A 19,692-nucleotide genomic window follows, 5' to 3' on the forward strand; every position below is an offset into this window, starting at 1 on the left:
CTACTAGAGAGAATACTGATTACATGTTGTGCAGTACTCCAGTGGTGTAATTAATGCAAGCGAAAATAATTGGCAGTGCTATATTCTGGCTCTGTGTATGTACCACCCTGTACCCCAAAATGGTGCCCTAGATTGCCTAGTGGATGGACCCACCCTGATCTCACCATTTACAAACCCACTATACTCCATATGTAAGAATCAGATCAGGAAAAGTTTACCATTTTTATTCATTAAAAAGACACTTTACCAATGGAAGAGTCACACGTAGAAATACAAAAAACACAGAGACACCATCAGGCACGGCAAACTCTCCCACACAGACTTGTTTCCATCCAAGACAATGTTTATAAGTTACAGTTCAACAACGCTGCAATTTTTTTTTAAACCACAGAAACAATTTTAAGAGACAAGATCGAGCACTCGTAAGACCAACCAACGAAGTAGCACAACCTTTATGTACAAGAACCGGCAGCTAAATATCAAAGCAAAATTAAGTCAATATGACTTAAACATGGAGGAGGAGGAGGATCAGAGGATACCCAAAAAGGTCCGCCTGGATTTGTACCCTATTACTGAGCGGTCAGTGCTGGAGACTGTGTTGCATCCCCTCAGACATGTGATATCCTATCGTATTTTGAATGGGAGCAAAAACCTACCCAATCTCTTGGTGGGGTTATGTGGGCCCCAGAGGTCTCCTCCAACCAACCCCACCCAAGGGCCCTTCATACTGACACTAGTCTTACAACTCAATGCCAATGGGATGTAATGGTTTCCTTGGTCAGTGTTTGCCCAGGAGGAATGACCAGGATATGCTATAGTTCCAGGACCGGGAACATGAGGCAGGGAGTAACATTTTGGGAAACCACTCAAGAGCACCGAATGACTACACTTTAAACAACAACAAAAACACCCACCCACCCACGGTGTGGAGGGGCACCGTTTTGACCTTCTGCCCCGAGCACCAACCATTTCCAGGCTGTCTCTGGGTGCCTGCTCACAGCTCCCAAAGCCACTTCCAGAAGGAGGGCGCACCAAATGCCCCTTCTGGATTCGGGGAACTCCAAAGCTGCTCCTCAGACCTCAGGTTGAGAGGAGGGGCGAGGATAAAGGAGGCAGCACAGTCTCACGGAAGACCTCCTGATCCCGGCGTGGAAACAGAGATGGTCCTGGGAGCCAAAGCAGTCAACTCCTGAAGCTGAAGGAAGCTTGGGCCGAGACTGCTATGGCGGGGCGAAGCGGCTGGTGTTTCCCCTGACCTCTCTGCTGGGAATGTTACTGGCTGCCTCCCGTTGCCCAACAGAGCATGGGAAGCTTCTACTTGGGGGGTGGGGGCCCAAGAGCAGGGACTGAAACCAAGGAGAGCAAGGGCGAGGGGCTGGAAGTGTCCCCAGGGCGGACAGCCCGGGGACGAGGGGAAGGAGATCCCAGCCACCAGCACAGACCCAGCCTGGCCTCGAGAGAAAGGCAGAACTTCTGGGAGAGCACGGCAGAGTAGCAAGTGCCAGGTTCTTCCTCCCAGCGGGCATCCCGTCCAGCCGCATCTGGGCCAAAGCCAGAGCCCTGGCAGCTGTTTCCTCTCCACCCCTCCCCAAACCACCCCCCCAGGCTGCGCTTCTCCTGCTGGAGAAGCTAGTCACTATATGGGCCCCCAGACGCCAGCTGCAGGGGCGTCGCTCACAAAAGGAGGGCTCCTTCCGAGGCTTGGAAGCGGAAGCCGGCAGAGTGGCCCCAGCAGGAGTGGCTGAGCGCGCCTGCTTCTCGGCGGCGGGAGTGGGAAACGGAAGACCCCTCGGCCTCTCCAGCAGGCCGCACGCTTAATTAAGACGCCACGCTCGGCTCCACGGGGCGGATCTTCATGGCGGTCGATTTCAGCGGGTAGTAGCGCCCTCGCCAGGTCTTCCAGAAGATGCCTTGCTTCCGCTCGTGCCGCTGGCGTGGGATGGAGCGGAAGTATTTCCCGTTGAGGTTGACGTGGCCGCAAGTGCTGAACCACCAGCCACCTGCAGGAGGGAAGAGGCGGGAGAGGGCACATGTCAGCCAAAGGCTTCCCCCCCACACACACACCGCTTGTAAGGGGTGCGTCCAATGGGGTGGTTATGTGCATTTATGAGTTCGCAGGCCACAAGAGGCAACTGCCACAGCCCACTGGCTCGGATGATTGGATAAATGCATGGAAGAATGGTCTAGCAGTGTTGCCATGACAATCGGGTGGAACCTCCATGTTTCGAGGCAGTCTAACTCTGAATTCAAGTTACTGGGGGGAGCAGCAGCAGGGAAGGGCTTTTACCCTTCATGCCCTGCGGGTGGGCTTCCCAGAAGCATCTGCTTGGACACTGTGGGAAACAGGATGCTGAGTTAGAAGAACTTTTGATATGATCCTGCAGGGCTCTTCCGGTGTTCTTAGGAAGACGACAGAGACCCGCTGTTCTGCAGCACAGCATCAGAGGGGCACACACCCAGTGCAGCAGGTGGAAGAGACAGAAACACTCCACAAAAGTGATCTGTTCGGGTGTCAATCCCCATTTGAGCCCTGTCAACAGGGATAGAAGAGCAGCAACTGGTATTCAAAGGCATACAGCCTCTGAACATGGAGGTTCTGTTTGGTCACCATGGCCAATAGCCACAGACCTCTCTAAATCTGTCTAATTCTCTCTCAACGCCATTGAGGCCTGTGGCCGCTAATTCCATCTATTTCTCCACTGTGTGAAGGTAGTATTTCTGCCCCCAATCAGTTTCATTGGGCAAGTCCAAGTTATGATTTAATTGCTACCCCAACTGAGCAAGGGATCAACCTACAATCTGGGGTAGAGGCAGACTTGACTTCTCTTTGGTATATCCCACTATTTTGCTTAGCCTACCTTGCACTTAAGCTCGATTTCTTAAAAATCATGCTTAATTTTTTTCCTTTCTGGGGGGGAAAAAGAACAATTTTCTATTCCTCAGGAAGGGAAAAGAGATTTATGGTTTTCAGGTGGGGGTGGGGTGTTTCTAGTCCTCGAGTAGCCTCTAAAGCAGGCACAGAAACCAGATTGTGACTGGTGGGGTGGTGATCTCCCAATTTCATACCAGGCCTTCTCTATTGCTCCCCCCAGACTTTGGAATGTGCTCCCTGATGGAAAAAGAGCCTTCCCATCTGTGACAACTTTTTTAAAAAGGCAGTTAAGACACATCTTTTAATTAGATACGGTTTTAATAGTTTTCAACATTGTTTTCAATTTTAAATTGTAATGTTTTTAAACCTATTTTGTTTTGTTTGCATTGGTTTTACTACAAACCATCCAGAGATGCAAGTTTTGGGTGGTATACAAATATGTCAAATAGAATACAAATAAAAAAATAAATAAATCTCTCTAATATATATGGCTCACCAATCTTCCCAGGAGCCCTCATTTTCAGAGGTTAGAGGGACCGAAACTTAGGAGCCATTTGTCTGGTAATGGCACACCATCTCTGGAACACCCTCCCCACTTGGAGGGTGTCCATTTGGTGCCTACACATACCATTTTAGGTGCTCAGTGAAAAAACTCTCATTTTCCTAGGACTCTATTTGAAGGATCTCAGGCCAACTGATGTGGCTGCTGTTTCCACCTAATTTCTAGAAACAGTGTTACAATTATTTGTTGGGTGATTTTTAAAACAAAACAACTGTATACTTTTAGTCATGTTGGGCACATTTGCAGAAGGGCAGGTTACAAATGTTTAATACACAATAAAAGAAACCCCTTCTCTGTTCAGGATAGCTCACTTAGTGTGGGTCACATCATCTTAAATTCACTGACTAGCATCCTGACTAAATCTACTCAAGGAAGTCCCACTGGAATGAAAAGGACAAGTTAAGCATGCTAAATTTTGTCACGATGTCAACCACTATCATACATTTCTGTTTGGTGACATGCAAAAAAATCCTTCTGGCTTTTGACTCCCCTGCTGGCTGCATTCATTTTGTCATTGCTAACCACCTCAAATCAAGAATGACATTTGGAATTAGGGGTGGGTATTTCTTTTGTATGGGGGGGAAATGCAGAGCACCCTCTTTTTTTCTTTTTCTTTTAAACCAGAACTGACCTGAGAGGTGCTTTGCGCAGTTGGTGTCTCCCTTGAGGTCGTGGTCCTGATCCCGCGTGGAGAAGGGCAGCTGCGGGAAGTCACCCATGGCGTTCTCCAGCTCTCCGGGAATGGGTCCCAGAAGGCTGAGTGTGTAGGCCACGTCCTCTCCACCCAGGCTGAACAGGAACGGGACCTTCTGTGAGTTCCCTTCCCAATCCTGCAACTCGATCAAGAGCTGGAATCTCCCATCTTGCATGATCTGGTGGGTTTTTTCCAGGCCCAGCCAGAAATCACCTGAAGAGAAGCGGGGAGAAGTGATCAGGACACAAGGCAGATCGCTCCCCAAGGAACGTACCATCTCGGTTCAACTTAAAGGCAAGGGAAGAACAGGCAAGCCAAGGATAGTGCAGTGAAGAGATGAAGGTGTTGGACACAGAAGACAAATCGAAAGAGTAAAAGTTTTAATTAAACCATGGAATATATGAAACATCCAATTAAAAAAAAGTAGTATGTAAGCCTTAATATATGCCAGAATAACGCACAACAGCAACCTTGTGATAAAGTGTTTTCAACATGGTTTTTGAGGCATAGTGAAGATATTGCTAGTTTTCATTAGAAACAATATGAACCTATATATGGATACCTGATAAAATGATCGAAACAGTAGCAATATCTTCACTGTGCCTCAAAAACCATGTTGAAAACACTTTTGACAAAGTGGAATAAATCCTCTTTGTAAGGAACTTCAAAACCTTCTCTTATAATGTAATATATCCTACAAAATATACGTATTTACAATGTTATACATTAAAATAATACTAACAACATGATGTACTACATTTGAAACAGACAAAATTCTTCCTTTGTATCAATTACTGTTACAATATGACTGATTTATGATACAGTCAAGATTAATAGATTTCATTTCTTATGCGTTTTTTGCATTTATTGAATTGAATCTGCTGTATTTCAATATGTATTCTTAGTTTCAGATCCTTTTACGCCAATTGTGTGGTGTTGGACACAGACCTAGGAGCCCCGGGTTCAAATCCTCTCCCAGTCATGAAATCTCACCAAACATCCCTGGGCCCATCACTCTCTCAGCCTAACCTACTCCGCAGAGTTGTCGGATAAAATTAAGAAGTCCATGTACACCACCCTGAATTCCTTGAAGCAAAAAATAAACCAGCAAGGGCTGAACATGGACTGAGTGAAAGCTTTTGCCACGTTATTTTCCCTTGTGTGGTGCAACTGTCATGTCTAGGATAGCAGGGGCTCTCTTTAAAATGAAAAATTCAATCGTTTGCTAACGGTACTTAAAAGCAGAAAGGGCGTGGTATTAGAAGCAGTGAGCAAAAACCACAGAGATGGATTTTACAAGCAGAGTGTTTCTGGGTAAAGATAGACATCAGACAAAAGGACAGATGAAAAGAAAGGATGGGAGAGAAATATGGGGACATTTTGTGCAAATATATGCATTGTAATTTTTATCTTCCCTCACTTCTCCCTCTCTCCCCACAGCCCCTGAATCACTCATTTTTCCTTTTTGCCTCCCCTTTCAGCTTTTGTGCTCGTAGGATAATTTCTTCCTTGAGCATGAAGAGCTGTGAATGGTGATCGGATGCATAACAGGCTTTAAAAATCCACTTTTTTTTTTTAACTGGAAGGAACTTTAGAGGATTTGAAGTTGGAAGGGCTGCTTTAAAGGAAAGGGAGAGGTTGGAGAATTGAATAGGGATCCAGGGGGGTGGGAAGGCAAATGATACATTGTCTATGATTAAATTTTGTGGGCTGGCAAGTATTTGCTAATATAAGATAATAAATACGACATGTAACATATTTAGAATAGTGGCCAGAAGAACTATGTTCGGTTCAAACAGACACTTTCCTCTCCAGATCGGAGCTCTAAAAACCTCCAGGTTTTGCAAGTCTGAAGGGCAGCTGTACATGATGCTGAATGGCAGTTTCACAGGGAGGGAGCTGGAAATATATGAACACCTGAAGCTGCTTTCTAACAAGGCAGACCCTTGGGCCATCTAGCTCAATACTGCCTGCACTGACTGACAGCTACTCTCCAAAGTTTCAGATGTTTGCAATTTAGAAGTTGTTTCCCTTTTAAATCTATTACTAAATTTACAAGTTAACAGGTAAATGCATGAACAGTCACACAGTGCTTTTAGTCAGATTGACAGGTGAGCTACTGTTCAATTTGCGAGCAGATGCACAGAATTTCATTTCTTTTTTTAGAGCTCCCACCTCATTAAATGAGTGTTAATTAATCAAAGCAATGACATCTGCTAAGTTTGCATGGTGTGCGCATGCAAATCACTGCAACAGGGAAAAGCGCACCTTGTTTTTAGAAAATTCACTTATGGCACAGCAGGCAGGCATCCTTGGAGAAGAGGCATTCTTATATACAGAAGACAATGCCTCTTCCAAGATATATATGAGATAATATTGAGAGAAAGAGAATTTAATTTTCCTGCATGTGCTACTCTGAGTAACTCCAGTGCCTCAGGGATTCTTTCAAGCATGGGTCTCCAGATGTAGGACTACAACTCCCACCATGACCAGCCACAATGGCCCAAGCTTGAAAGAATCCCTGCAGCATTCTTTAAACTGTCACCTTGATCATGAGCAACCATATGCGCCTTTAGGGATAATCTGAAACTGAATACACTACATATGAATAAATCATAATCTAGATTTGATTTAGTGTTGTAAACCTAAATGTTAAATTGCTGTCTAAATGTATGTGTAATTTTTTGTTTTTTACTTTTTACATTTTATATCCCGCTCTTCCTCCAAGGAGCCCAGTGCGGTGTACTACGTACTTAGGTTTCTCCTCACAACAACCCTGTGAAGTAGGTTAGGCTGAGAGAGAAGTGACTGGCCCAGAGTCACCCAGCTAGTCTCATGGCTGAATGGGGATTTGAACTCGGGTCTCCCCAGATTGTTCTTTATTTTTGCTTTTCTCGGATTTTTCATTTGTATTTGTATTCCTCCTTTTGCTCCAATCTACTTAAGAAGCTTAGACCTGATGGTGTGTCCTTACAGTTTCTTGGAGAGCAACATTTAGTGCAATGGGAAAATAAGTTGCATATCTGGTTCCGGCTATAATATGCCCAGAGGAAATCAATTCCCCATAACCAGGCAATGCACCTTTAGCGACAGATGAACACATCTTTTATTTTACATGCAAATCCAGGCTCACCCTGTGGTTGAGGAGAGTACTGTGACTTTTAAAAAGAATACTATGAGGTCATTCACACAAGCAGCCTCACCTGGGCTTGCACAGCCCTACCCAGGTAGGGCTGCCCCTGTGGAACGCCAGGATGGCTCCCGACCCCAGCACCCTTCCCTGGGGCTTAGAGTGAGGTAGAAGGATGCGAGCACACCCTTCTCCCCCACTCCATGGCCATTTCTTTAAAAAAATTTATATCCCGCTCTTCCTCCAACGAGCCCAGAGTGGTGTACTACATACTTGAGTTTCTCTTTCACAACAACCCTGTGAAGTAGGTTAGGCTGAGAGAGAAGTGACTGGCCCAGAGTCACCCAGCTAGTTTCATGGCTGAATGGGGATTTGAACGCGGGTCTCCTCGGTCCTAGTCCAGCACTCTAACCATAGAGCCAGGCGGCAACTGTGCCTGGAAGTGGGGAAATCCCCCAATGCACCATGCTCCTTGCGGGGGAGATTTCTGGAGGCCGGGCTTCGTTTCCCTGGCTTCCAAATAGCTGTGCTGCTCGTTGCAGCACAGATTGTGTGGGCATGCGTGAGTGGCGCGGCCGAAGAAACACCACAATTGTTCTGGGGTGGGGCGGGGTAGGGCCGATCCTGCCTTCCCCCCCCACCCTGGGACAAATGGTTGTGTGAATGACCTTTATGTCTCCTTATCTTTAGGAAGGGGCGGCATATGTGGACAGGAGCTAGAAGAAGCAGGGAGGTGGAGTTTGAGCATAAAGTGAGAAATATCCAAGAGAAGGGAAGGCGCTGCTGCTGCTGCAGCTGCAGAGACAAAGTCCTGTCCAGAGCAGTGCAGGGAGTGGAGAAGGAGAGGACGAATGAATGCAGAGGGAAGGAGGCTGCAAAGCACGAGAAGAGACTGCCGGCTGCCTACCGCTCATGTTTCCAAAGCCATTCTTGTAGGCCTCCCACAGCTGGTCAAAATCGACAGAGCCATCCAGGCGTCTCTGGATCACCGTCCAGCCACCGCCGTCTGCGACAGAAAATAAGGCGTCACGCCACCGCCCCAGATGCCCAGAAAGCCCCTGGCTGCCCCCCACAAACAGCTGCGGTCTTGCAATCGATTCTACCACGGTCTTTGCATGCAAAATATCTCGAAACACTCCTACACATTCTCATTTACAAAACACGCGCACCCTGGAAGGCAGGGCTGGAAAGAACTCCAGGCAGCCAGTTGCTGGAATGTTTCGTCTCCCACCCTGGAGGAAGGAGGCAAAATGTTCCCACTTGACAGCTGGTGGAGCCGAGGCAGGCCTTCTCCCGTGACTCATCAGCGACCTCTTGGCTGAGGAGACATTTGAACCCAAGACCTCCAGTCCAGCACGCACTTTACCTGGAGTCATGTCACAAAAAACTTCAAACGCCTCAGAGCCGGGAGGCTGGATCTGGAATACCCCACTGCTTCGCTCCCCCTCTAGAAATAGCTGGTGACAGCCCTCTGGGAACTCTGCAGAGGAGAAAGACAAAGAAAAGCATTAAATATTTCACCTTATGATTCATTAGACATTTATACCGCCTCACCTAGATGGCTCTAGGCAGCTCACAAATATAAACACAACACACACACTAAACGCAAGTAAGATTAAAGCCAGTTGAAAATCATTTCAATAATCACTAAAGGTCAGGCTTAAGAGGTATGTCTTTAGGGCACTTTTAAAGGCTGCTAAGCCTCTAATACCCATAGAGAGTTCATTCCAGAGCCCAGGAGCACCTACAGCGAAGGCCTGATCCCAATTCACCACCAGGCAAGCTGGCGACAGCCAGAGATGGACAGCCTCTCCCGATGACCTTAATTAGGAGAGCTGATCTTGTGGTAGCAAGCATGAACTGTCCCCTTTGCTAAGCAGGGTCCACCTGGGTTGCATTTGAATGGACTACATGCATGAACACTGTAAGGTATTCCCCTTAAGGGATGGGGCTGCTCTGGGAAGAACACCTGCCTGCTTGCATGCAGAAAGTTCCAAGTTCCCTCCCTGGCAGCATCTCCAAGATAGGGCTGAGAGAGTGACTCCTGCTTGCAGCCTTAGAGAAGCCGCTGCCAGTCTGTGTAAACAATACTGAGCTAAATGGACCAAGGGTCTGATGGTATATGGCAGCTTCCTATGTTCCTATGCAGTGGGGATTGTACTGAACACGGCCCTAAGATGTGTATCGAATAGTGGCTGATGTAGCAGAATTTTCAGTGTCAGAATTGTAAATTGGATGCAATACAATCAAAGAAAAGCGTTCATTAGCAGAAGCCACCCTGAGCGCTCTGCGGTATTAAAAGGCTGTAAATTAAATAAAGAAATAAATAGATAGATAAAGGCAGTATTTTGAGAAAATGAATCCTAAGAACCACTGAAATCCAGGCAGAAATGTTAGTCACGACTATTTTCAAACCCCATTAGATCCAGTGGGCCCAGACATGACTAATTTTCCTGTCCAGCAAACAGCACCATGAGCAAAATATTATTTTAGTGTCTCTCTCTCTCTCTCTTTAAACTGCTTTTGTTAATGAAGAAAATTTGTAAACTGTTTTCCCAAACATTTATTATTATTATTATTACTACTACTACTACTACTACTACTACTACTACTACATTTTAAATCCCGCTCTTCCTCCAAGGAGCCCAGAGCGGTATACTACATTCTTAAGTTTCTCCTCACCACAACCCTGTGAAGTAGGTTAGGCTGAGAGAGAAGTGGCTGTCCCAGAGTCACCCAGCAAGTATCATGGCTGAATGGGGATTTGAACTCGGGTCTCCCCGGTCCTAGTCCAGCACTCTAACCACTACACCACACTGTCTCTCTTATTAATGATTTAAAACAATGACTATTATCCAGAGTAAATTACTCCCAAGCAGTCCTACTGAAATGAAGGAGTCCTTTAGAGTAACTCCCAGGCAGAATTACTGAGTAACTTAGTCGGGATGTCAGCTAGTGATTCTATGCCTGAAATTGACTAAGTTTTTTTTCTCCAGAAGTGAAGAAAGAGGTCCAATTTTTTCACCGCAAAAAGGGAGGGAAGGATCCAGGCCAGAGGCAGTCCCGAAAGGCTGCAGCTACATCCCTCTCCAAGTCTTCTCAGCCAAATGTCAGCGTGACATTAACGCCCACAGAGCTGAAGTGGCAGACAGCTGGGAGATCGGGATGGGCCCTAGCTATGTGGCTGAGCGGGGAGAGCAGATCCTGCCTAGACAGAAGGTCCCAGGTTCGAGCCTTGGCATCTTCTGGTCGGACTGGGATAGACCCTGTGCCACCTGAAACCCTGAGAAGCTGCTGCCAGTCAGTGCAGACAATGCTGAGCCAGACAGAGCAAGGGTTTGACTCCGCACCGGGTGGTAGATGCAGAGGGGATGGAGAGGAGCCATGGTTCAGTGGCAGTGGTTCAAGCTCTAGCAGCATCTCTAGGAAGGGCTGGGAAAGGCGCCGGTGTGAAATCTCGGAGGGCTGCTGCCAGTTAGTGCTGTATTGTGTAGACAGTACTCTGACTCAGTAGAAGGCAGATTCTTGTGTGGAGAGCAAGGGGGCAAACGTCGGCTCATGCCAGCAATGTTCATATTCTTAACAAGACACAAAATCACACTTCCTGGCTTGGGATTCCCTTTGTCCTAATCCTAGAAGTGTTGCGGGCTGCTTTGGGCTCCCCAGTAGCAGAGGGGAGGCACTCCGCACATCCTCCGAAGCACTTAACACTACGTCACATGCTCCAGGCCCAAGTCTAATACCATCGTCGATGTTAAGCATGATAGCTAAATGGAACCTCCAGGTTCAGGGGAAGTATATTAGATTCTGGGGACAGATGGCCACAGAGGGGGCCCTTGGCCTGCTCGTGGGCTTCCCTTAGAGGTCTGTGGGAAACAGGATGCTGGACTGACCAGGGCTCTTCTAGCGCAAGAACTTAGTCAGGTGCTAAACTCACAGGAAGACAGAATCCACTCAGACCAGAAAGTGAAACTGACCTGGAGAGTCTTCATCCCAGTGTGCAAACATAAGCTGGGGTGAGAGAACAGCACTCTGCACATGCTCTAGGGCAGGGATTCTCCACATTGGGTCTCCAGACATTATTGGAGACTCCAAACACACCAGATGCAGAGGAGCAACAGCAGGAGAGAGGGCCTGCCCTCAGCTCCTGCCTGTAGGCTTCCAGCGGCATCTGGTGGGCCACTGTGCGAAACAGGACGATGCTGGGCTGGATGGGCCTTGGGCCTGATTCAGCAAGGCTCTTCCTGTGTTCTTAGGACCTTCCAGGCTCAACTGCCCTGCAGCCCCCAACGGGGAGAACGTGAGGGATGCCCAGAGCAGATGCCGCCCTCCTGCTCCTGGCACCCAGCCCACAACGTGTGCGGACCCAAATACCCGGCACCCTGCCTGGCCACGGCCCTGTGGACTCTGCCCCGTGGCCGGCTGCCGACTGCCAGCAAAGCTGGTGTTTCAACAGCCTGTTAAAAGTCCTTGTGCGGAACTGGAGGACCGAGAGGGAGAACGTGGCTGGCTGCAGAGGGACTTTGCCCTGGGGAGGCTCTGAACGGCTGTACAGGTGTGGTGGGGGGCATCCTGCCACTCTCCGCCCCCCCCGGCAGACAAAGGGAGCCTGTGTTCAGAGTTGTGGCAGAAGGAACGGCCGGCTGCAGGGAAGAAAGATGCCCCCGCCTCTCCCCTCCGATTTGGATAAATTTAGCTGGGACTCGCAAAACAGCTGCCAGAGGCAGAATGCCAGAGAAGAGGGAGGAGGGACCCAGCGGGGAAGGGGGGGGGATTTCAAATGTAAACATGAACTTTCCTCCAGTTCCTCTGCCTCCAACAGGCAAGGAAGGGAAGTGGGCATCACCACCAGCCAGAGGAGCTCCTCTGCGGCTTGCATCACTGCTAGCCACCCAGCCCTGGGAGCCGTGACCTATGCCACGGGGGGAAGGCCCCTATTTATTTATTGGTTGGCTCGCTCAATTTTTATACTGCCTTGCATAACACTCACCCCAAGACGGTTTACAAAATCCAAGGTGGTTTAGAGAAGTTAAACTACAATAAAATCCCATAGAAATTACTTTAAAACTATTAAAATCAATTAAAACCTTTAAAAACACCATGTAGCAACAGCGCACGCACACACACACACACACACGGCAGCAGAGTGACTGGCCGCCCGTGAAGCAGGTCTGCTCAACTTCGGCCCTCCTGCAGATGTTGCCCTACAACTCCCATAATCCCTGGCTATTGGCCACTATGGCTGGGGATTATGGGAGTTGGTTCAAAAACAGCTGGGGGGCCAAAGTTGAGCCGACCTGCTGTGAAGGGTAGAAGTCTGAACACATAAAGCTTTTTGTTCTTTAAAAGGAGCCAGAGAGCCACCAGGAGAACATTCCAGAGCCTGGGGGCCACAACAGAGAAGGCCCTGCCCTGTGTGCACAACAATGAAGCCGCCTTCATGGACAGGCAGAAACCCTTGGGACGCAAGGCGTCGCCAGAAGATACCCATAGTCAGGAATGAACTTTTGCAGCTGGGGTGTTTTGCCCAAGACCACCCCCCCCGCCGTGAGTTGATGGAGGAGGCAGAATTTGACATGAGTTCAATTCAAGGTCCTGGTTCTGATCTTCAAAGCCTTGCGGGGCCTGGCGCCTGTCTACCTACAGACCTGCCTCTCCCATCCAGTTACATCCCATCCGGTTAGAACATCTCAGGTGGCCCTTCTGTTGGTCCCTGATTTCTGAAAGGTTCGGGGCTCTAGGACCCGGGAAAGGGCCTTTTTGGTTGCTGCCCTGCTCCTTTGGAACTCTCTCCCCCTACAGATCCAGCAAGCCCCTTCCTTACCGATCTTCAAATCGCTATTGAAGACTTTTCTTTTTCGCCAGGCTTTTGCCCTGTAGTTTATTTTTCTGTTCTTTGGTAGTTACTTTAGTTTTTAATTTAGAATGTCATTTCTAATGTTGCCTGTTTGCTTGTTATTGTGCACCGCCCAGAGCAGGCATCACCAAACTGCGGCCCTCCAGCTGTTGCTGAACTACAACTTCCAGCATACTCAGCCACAAAAAGTTGTGTCTAGGGATGCTGGGAGTTGTAGTTCATCAACATCTGGAGGGCCACAGTTTGGGGATGCCTGGCCCAGAGTCTTTGGAGTGGGCGGTATATTAAATGTCTCAAATAGATAGATAGATAGATAGATAGATAGATAGATAGATAGATAGATAGATAGATAGATAGGGACTCCTTGGCCCAAGTTGGAATCCGCTCCTTAACCAATACCCTACAGCAGAGGTTCCCAGCCTAGGGTCCACAGATGTCATTAGACTACAACTCCCATCATTCCCAGCCAGAACAGCCTTAAGCATTGCATTAGCTGTTCTGATTCAGCAGAACAGGTTCTCAAGCTTCGGTCCCCCGATGATGTTGGACTACAACCTCCATCATCCCCAGCCAGAGCATCGTGGTGTGGGACAACAAGCATATTAATCCAAAAATATCTGGGGATCCAACCTTGAGAAGCCCTTTCCCGCCCTGCACCAGCACACTATTAATTCAAATCGATACGAATTCTACTCATCAATATACCTAGCTTAACCTATAGTTCTTAACAAAACTCTCTCATTTATGCACTGCAAACAGCGTTTGTACTTTATCATTTTACAACAGCCAAGTGAGGCAGGTCGCTACTTCTGTTCCCATATTGCTGACAGTGGGGAACAGAGGCTGGCCTAGGCCGGCAGGAGCTGTGTGGGTACGATTCGACAGGCGCCCCCGATTCGCAGTGAAGGCTTAAGACACGACACACGCTCCGAGCCGCCCCCTCTGAGTCACCACCGGCAGACGCATTTTGCAGGCAAACCGCCAAAGCACATTCCAAAGGGAAGCATCTGTTGTGCGGACACACTGCTGGCTCCACACACACACACACACACACACACACACACACACACACACACTCCCCCTCGCCCTCAGTGTTATGTCAGCATCTTGCAGGGGGAGGATGGGCCAAGTAGGGAAAAGGTTACGCCAGCCAGCCTGGGAACCGGAGGGAGAGAGCCAGCTCCCTTTAAGGAGGGGCTTCAACTTTCACCCAGTTTCGCTGTAACGAGAGATTCCCCCTGGCCAGACCCCCCCCCCTCGCTGCTGCTGGAAGAAACTGGTCCTTAAGCAGAGAGCGGCATTGGGGAAAAGACCTCGGGATATGTAAAGGAATAAGGGGCTTCTAAGCACATCTCCGGAGTGCGCTTCCTCCTCGCAACCCCCTCCCCAGTCTTGCACTAAGCTGTGCGTCTGCCAGAGGGCCCTTTTCTGCCACCACCGCCTAGCATCGGAGAGTTGGAAGGCATCTCGGGGGTCCTATTCTACACTTAGTGCAGGGAACTGCTACCAGTTCTTTCAACACAGCTAAAGAGCCCCCGGCCCATCTAGTCCAGCCTCCCGATTCCCTTGGGGGGGCCCGTCAAATTCTTCAGCAAAGCGGTGCATGAAGGGGGCATTGGCTCCCACGGCCCTCAGAGGTAGTCTGTGCTTGTACAAGGAGGTTCCGTTCCATCATCATGACTCACAAAGTTCTCCTCCGTACACTGGCCTTCTGATCTTGGGTTCCCAGATGCTAAGATTAGGACTCCCATCATCCACCTGCCATGATGGAATTCAACTATTGTGGTGGGAGATGATGGGAACTGTAGTCCAATAATAGCTGGGGACCCAAGTTTGAGAGGCTCTGCCAGAAGCAGGGCCCTGATGGACTTGACCAAGGTTAGTCTAGTCCAGCATCCAGTTGCCTGCTGAATGGTCCTGGAAACAGACAAACTGGACATGGTGGCAACAGCCCTCTCACCTTATTATGGCCCCCAGCAGCTGGTGTTCAGCTATAGAGGGTCTCTGTACATAGAGGCTTCATTTAGCATCATGCCCAATAGTCACCAGCGGACCTCTCCCACTGCCTGAACGCCCCATACCTCCTCCACAAGCCAACAGACTCCTGGCCACCCACATATCTTGTGGCAGTGGGTTCCGCAAGCCCGTGGCTTCATGGGAGCTAGCCCCAGTTCCTCAGCCCTGCTGAAAAGCCCTCCAACAGCCAATGGAGCTGGCTTTGAAGGAAAGGAGGTGTGTGGAAATATTAGCCAGGCAGCCCCCATCATCTGGACTGAAGGGCTTCTGCTCAAGACGTGAAGCTGGAAACGTAGAAGAGCCAGACTCCAAGGCTGCCACTGCGGCGGTGACTCACAACGGGGAAGCTCCATCACTCTCCGGCAGTGGGAAACAGGCCCAGCCACGCAGCACGCCGCTCGCTCCTCTCCTGCTAGGAAATTCTTTGCAGCTCTAATCCCCCGCCTCCCTCCGGGGCGAAATTATTTTGGAATCCCAGCGCTGCAGGGGGAGCGTTACCTTTCGCCTAGTTGGAGGGACGCCAGCCTGAAATGTGCACCGCCATTCTCTATTTTCTCCCCAAGCCGAGGCCTGGGCCAGCAATTAACCCTCCCACTCCCGAGGAAGCCTCACAACGGCTTCACCTCTCACACACTTGGCCGCCAGCCACCGACTGCTGCCGCGCTGGGAACAGAGGAAGACCAAGGCCGGAGAATCGAATTTCCCCCGCTTAGCATCCCAGCATCTGGACGGTGCCACAATCGCCCCGACAAGGAGGTTGCGGCCTAGGCAGGAACTACGCCAAGGCAGGAGGCGGCCCACTGAGTGCACCAGCAGACACTCGTCGGTACTGCAGCATGGTAAAGCAAAAAAACAGTTTCTGGACACGTGCAGAGTGCTTTCTTCCCAGCCCTGAGCAACCACAGCCAAGGATGACTTTCTTGCCGACCTTGAGTCTATTACCCAGCATCACATGGACAGGTATGGATGAGACATTCCCTACACGCATCGTTAGGAAGGGCTGAAAGCACACCCAACGTGATGTCTCCAACGGATGTCCTGATGCCCTCCCAACACACCCCTTTCTAGTCACGTGTGTGGGGCAGGCCTTGACAAATATTTTTTGGCGCCTGGAGCCAGCCAAGAGACAGAACCACAAACAAAGTGATGGACGTTGTGGAGGGTAAGTGGGTTTCTCTTGATCCCTTTTACAAGTGACAGAAACTTGGCTGCCTGAGGAGAGACAACAGTTTTATAATAAACCAGCTCTGAATATCCTAGTGTAGACTCCACAGTCGAAATTTCTAGGTGCCATGGCTCTCTGGCACCTGGATTGGCCAAGCCCTGGGGTAGGGAATCTGTCTTACTGGCCCAATGAGTACTAGGAATGTGAGAGAGGGAGGAAAGGCAATCCTCTGTCAGCTCTCTCCACCCCATGCACAGTTTTATAAACTACTATCACATATGCCCCCAGCACATTTCCCCCCTGAACACCTCCAAAGCTTCTGCCCGCTTGACTACCTCAGTCCCTAGCCTCAGACAGAGCCAGCGGTTTCAACCTCGACTCCCCAGATGATGCGGGACTACAACTCCCCCCATCACCTAGGAATGCACGAGCCTGCTCAGCCTCGAGCCAGCTCAGTTCGAGGGGCTCAACTTCGAAATGAACTGGGCCCAGTTTGGCCCGAGGTTGAGCTGAACCCCCCAGGATAGTTTGGGGGGGGTGCCAGACACGTTAAAATTAGTTTGTTTTTTAAACGGAGGGCCAAGGGCTTGGGGGGGGTCTCTTCTGGCCCCCCCTCCCCCTGCCAGCTTCCCCAGACCATTTCGCCCCTGAGTGCGTGGCAGCCATTTTTGAAGCTGCCACACACTCACAGAGGGCTGAAACAGCTCCAAAACTGGCCACAGGAGACTGGGGGAGGCCAGCAGGGGGAGGAGAAGCACTACAGACCCCCCAGGGCTGCAGCAGCACCCCCCAAAGCGGCAAATCCACTTTAAAAAAACCACAATTTTAACACGTCTGGCACCCCTGGACCAAAACAGTTCGAATTTGAACCGAACCCCAAGTTTGGGGGTGCCAAAACTGAACATGCCTGGTCTGGTTAGAGTCTTGTTTGGACTCAAACTGAACAGGGAAAAATGATTTTGTGCACATCCCTCCCTTTGGGTTCTCACCGTTGGAATGATGAGAACCAGTGGGACACTCTTATTCCTGGATATAAACTCTATAGAAAGGACAGGGAAGGGAAGACTGGGGGTGGAGTAGCCCTGTATGTTAAAGAATCCAACAAGCTAGAAAACCTAGTAAGACTGGAGTCCCCTACAGAATCATTACAGGCGACAACACGAGGACTGGAGGGAAATGTGTTACTAGGGACATGCTATCACCTTCTGGATCGAAACACTGAGAGTTACCTGGAGTTGGAGAAGCAAACCAGGGAGGCAAATCAAAGAGAGACAGGGCAGTAATAATGGGTGACAAGTACCCTCACACAGACTGGGCAAATTCACATTCAGCTATTGACAGAGGCCACATTTCTAGATATACTAGATGACCGTGCCTTAGAATAGTTTGTCGCAGAACCAACCAGAGAGAAGGCAATTTCAGACTTAAATCTTGAGTGGCGCCCAGGACCTGGTGCAAGATGTCAGAGTTGTAGAACCATTGAGGAACAGTGACCATAATGTGATCCAGTTCTGCTTATATGCGAGTGGAGCACTGCCAAGGAAGTCCAACACAGATGCGTTGGACTTCAGAAGAGAAAACTTCTCAAAAATGAGGAGACTCCTAAAAAGGAAGCTGAGAGGGAAAGTCAGGAGGGTCAAATCACTCCAGAAAGCATGGAACTTATTCCAAACCACAACCACAGAAGCTCAGTTGGAACATACACCAAGAAGGAGGAAAGGTACCACCGAGTTCAGGATGCCACCAGCATGGCTAACAAGTAGAGTCAGGGAAGCTAATAAAAGAGAAGCCTTCAGAAAATGCAAGTCCTGCCCAAATGAAGAGAACAGAAAGGAACATAAAGACAGGCTATTCACACACACGTGCAAAACTGGGCTAAGGGAGCCCAGCCTGGTTTTGCATGTAGGAACATCGGAAGCTGCCATATACTGAGTCAGACCCTTGGTCCATCTAGCTCACTGTTGTCTACACAGACTGGCAGCGGCTTCTCCAAGGTTGCAGGCAGGAGTCTCTCTCAGCCCTATCTTGGAGATGCTGCCAGGGAGGGAACTTAGAACCTTCTGCTCTTCCCAGAGCGGCTCCATCCCCTGAGGGAAATATCTTTTCAAGTGTGTGCGAACCCACCAGGATTGCGTCTGATCCCGAAGGCACCACAGCGGCGAACCCGCTTGTGGAGCCTCCCCTCAAAACGGGGTTAGGAGAGCGACCACTCCTAACCCCGCTTTGGCATTCGTGTGTCAGCCACAGCTAGCATGATCCCAATAAGGCACCACACACTTGCAGTACATTACGGCAGGAGGGGGTGCTTGTCTGGGCGGGCGATCCAGCTGCCCAAGGAAGGACTGCTCGTCTGCAGGGAAGGTAGGTTTAACCAGGCTTCCCCGCAGCTCAAACTCTGGCAAAGGAAATGCAAAGAGACAATAAGGGATGCAAAGAGAGAGTTTGAGGAGCAGATAGATGGAAGTGTCAAGGGGAATAACAAGAACTTCTTTAAATATATCAGAAGTAGAAAACCTGCCAGGGAGGCAGTTGGACCCTTATGTTACCTCTGGCTCAACAATTGCACCGTCACTTCCAGAAATCTGAAAACTACTATTATGTTCTGCTTTCCTCCAAGCTAAGTTGACCAGTTAACCTGCCAATTTTCCTTTCATTGCCAGGTACAAACACATTTTCAGCACAACTGAAAACAGCATTTCCAGTTTCTTCCCTCCCAGCCACCTACACACCACAAGATTTTGCCTCCTTACAGTCCACATAAACAGCAAAACCATATCTGACGTGTGACATACATAGTTGGATCACCAGATGTTTTTATTTCTATGGGGAAGGGGGGTGTTTCCAATTCAATCAAAGTAGCAGCACTGGAGAGGGTGTAGCAATGATGGTTTCCCACACTCTTTGCCCCTAGCATGTGGTGTTCAGGGGTAGACTGCCTTGAAACATGGAGGTTGCATTCAGCAACTGTGGAGAGTTTGCCTCTGCCTATGTGAACAGCATCTGCAGGGGCCCCAGTTCAGACGGAGACTGCGGCAGTGGGTTGGATTAAACTCTTCTTGCCCCCCCATGGTCCCAATCCGCTCTGCATGTGAACATAAGAACAGCCCTGCTGGATCAGGCCCAAGCCCCATCTAGTCCAGCATCCTGTTTTGCACAGTGGCCCACCAGATGCTGCTGGAAGCCACAGGCAGGAGTTGAGGGCGTGCCCTCTCACCTGCCATTACTCCCCTGCAACTGGTTCTCAGAGGCATCCTGCCTTTGAGGCTGGTGGTGACCCACAGCCCTCTGATTAGTAGCCATTGATAGACCTCTCCTCCATGAAGTCATCCAAACCCCTCTTAAAGCCATCCAGGTTGTTGGCTGTCACCACAACCTGTGCAAGAGTGTTCCACAAGT

General features: G+C 49.4%; 1 protein-coding gene across 1 annotated transcript in view; it reads right to left on the bottom strand.

Moving 5' to 3' along the window:
* Nucleotides 1-208: 208 nt before the first annotated feature.
* The window catches only part of ANGPTL4 (angiopoietin like 4), a 31,273-nt gene continuing 11,789 nt past the window's right edge, over nucleotides 209-19,692 (bottom strand). The window contains exons 4-7 of the mRNA XM_053303414.1: nucleotides 8,625-8,738; nucleotides 8,166-8,264; nucleotides 4,066-4,341; nucleotides 209-2,000 (exon numbers count right to left, since the gene is read on the bottom strand). Coding sequence (XP_053159389.1) covers nucleotides 1,819-2,000; nucleotides 4,066-4,341; nucleotides 8,166-8,264; nucleotides 8,625-8,738 — 671 coding nt within the window. The 3' untranslated portion in view covers nucleotides 209-1,818. The remainder of the gene's footprint in view (nucleotides 2,001-4,065; nucleotides 4,342-8,165; nucleotides 8,265-8,624; nucleotides 8,739-19,692) is intronic.

This window comes from Hemicordylus capensis, chromosome 2 (assembly GCF_027244095.1).
Source record: "Hemicordylus capensis ecotype Gifberg chromosome 2, rHemCap1.1.pri, whole genome shotgun sequence".
Lineage (NCBI taxonomy): Eukaryota > Metazoa > Chordata > Lepidosauria > Squamata > Cordylidae > Hemicordylus > Hemicordylus capensis.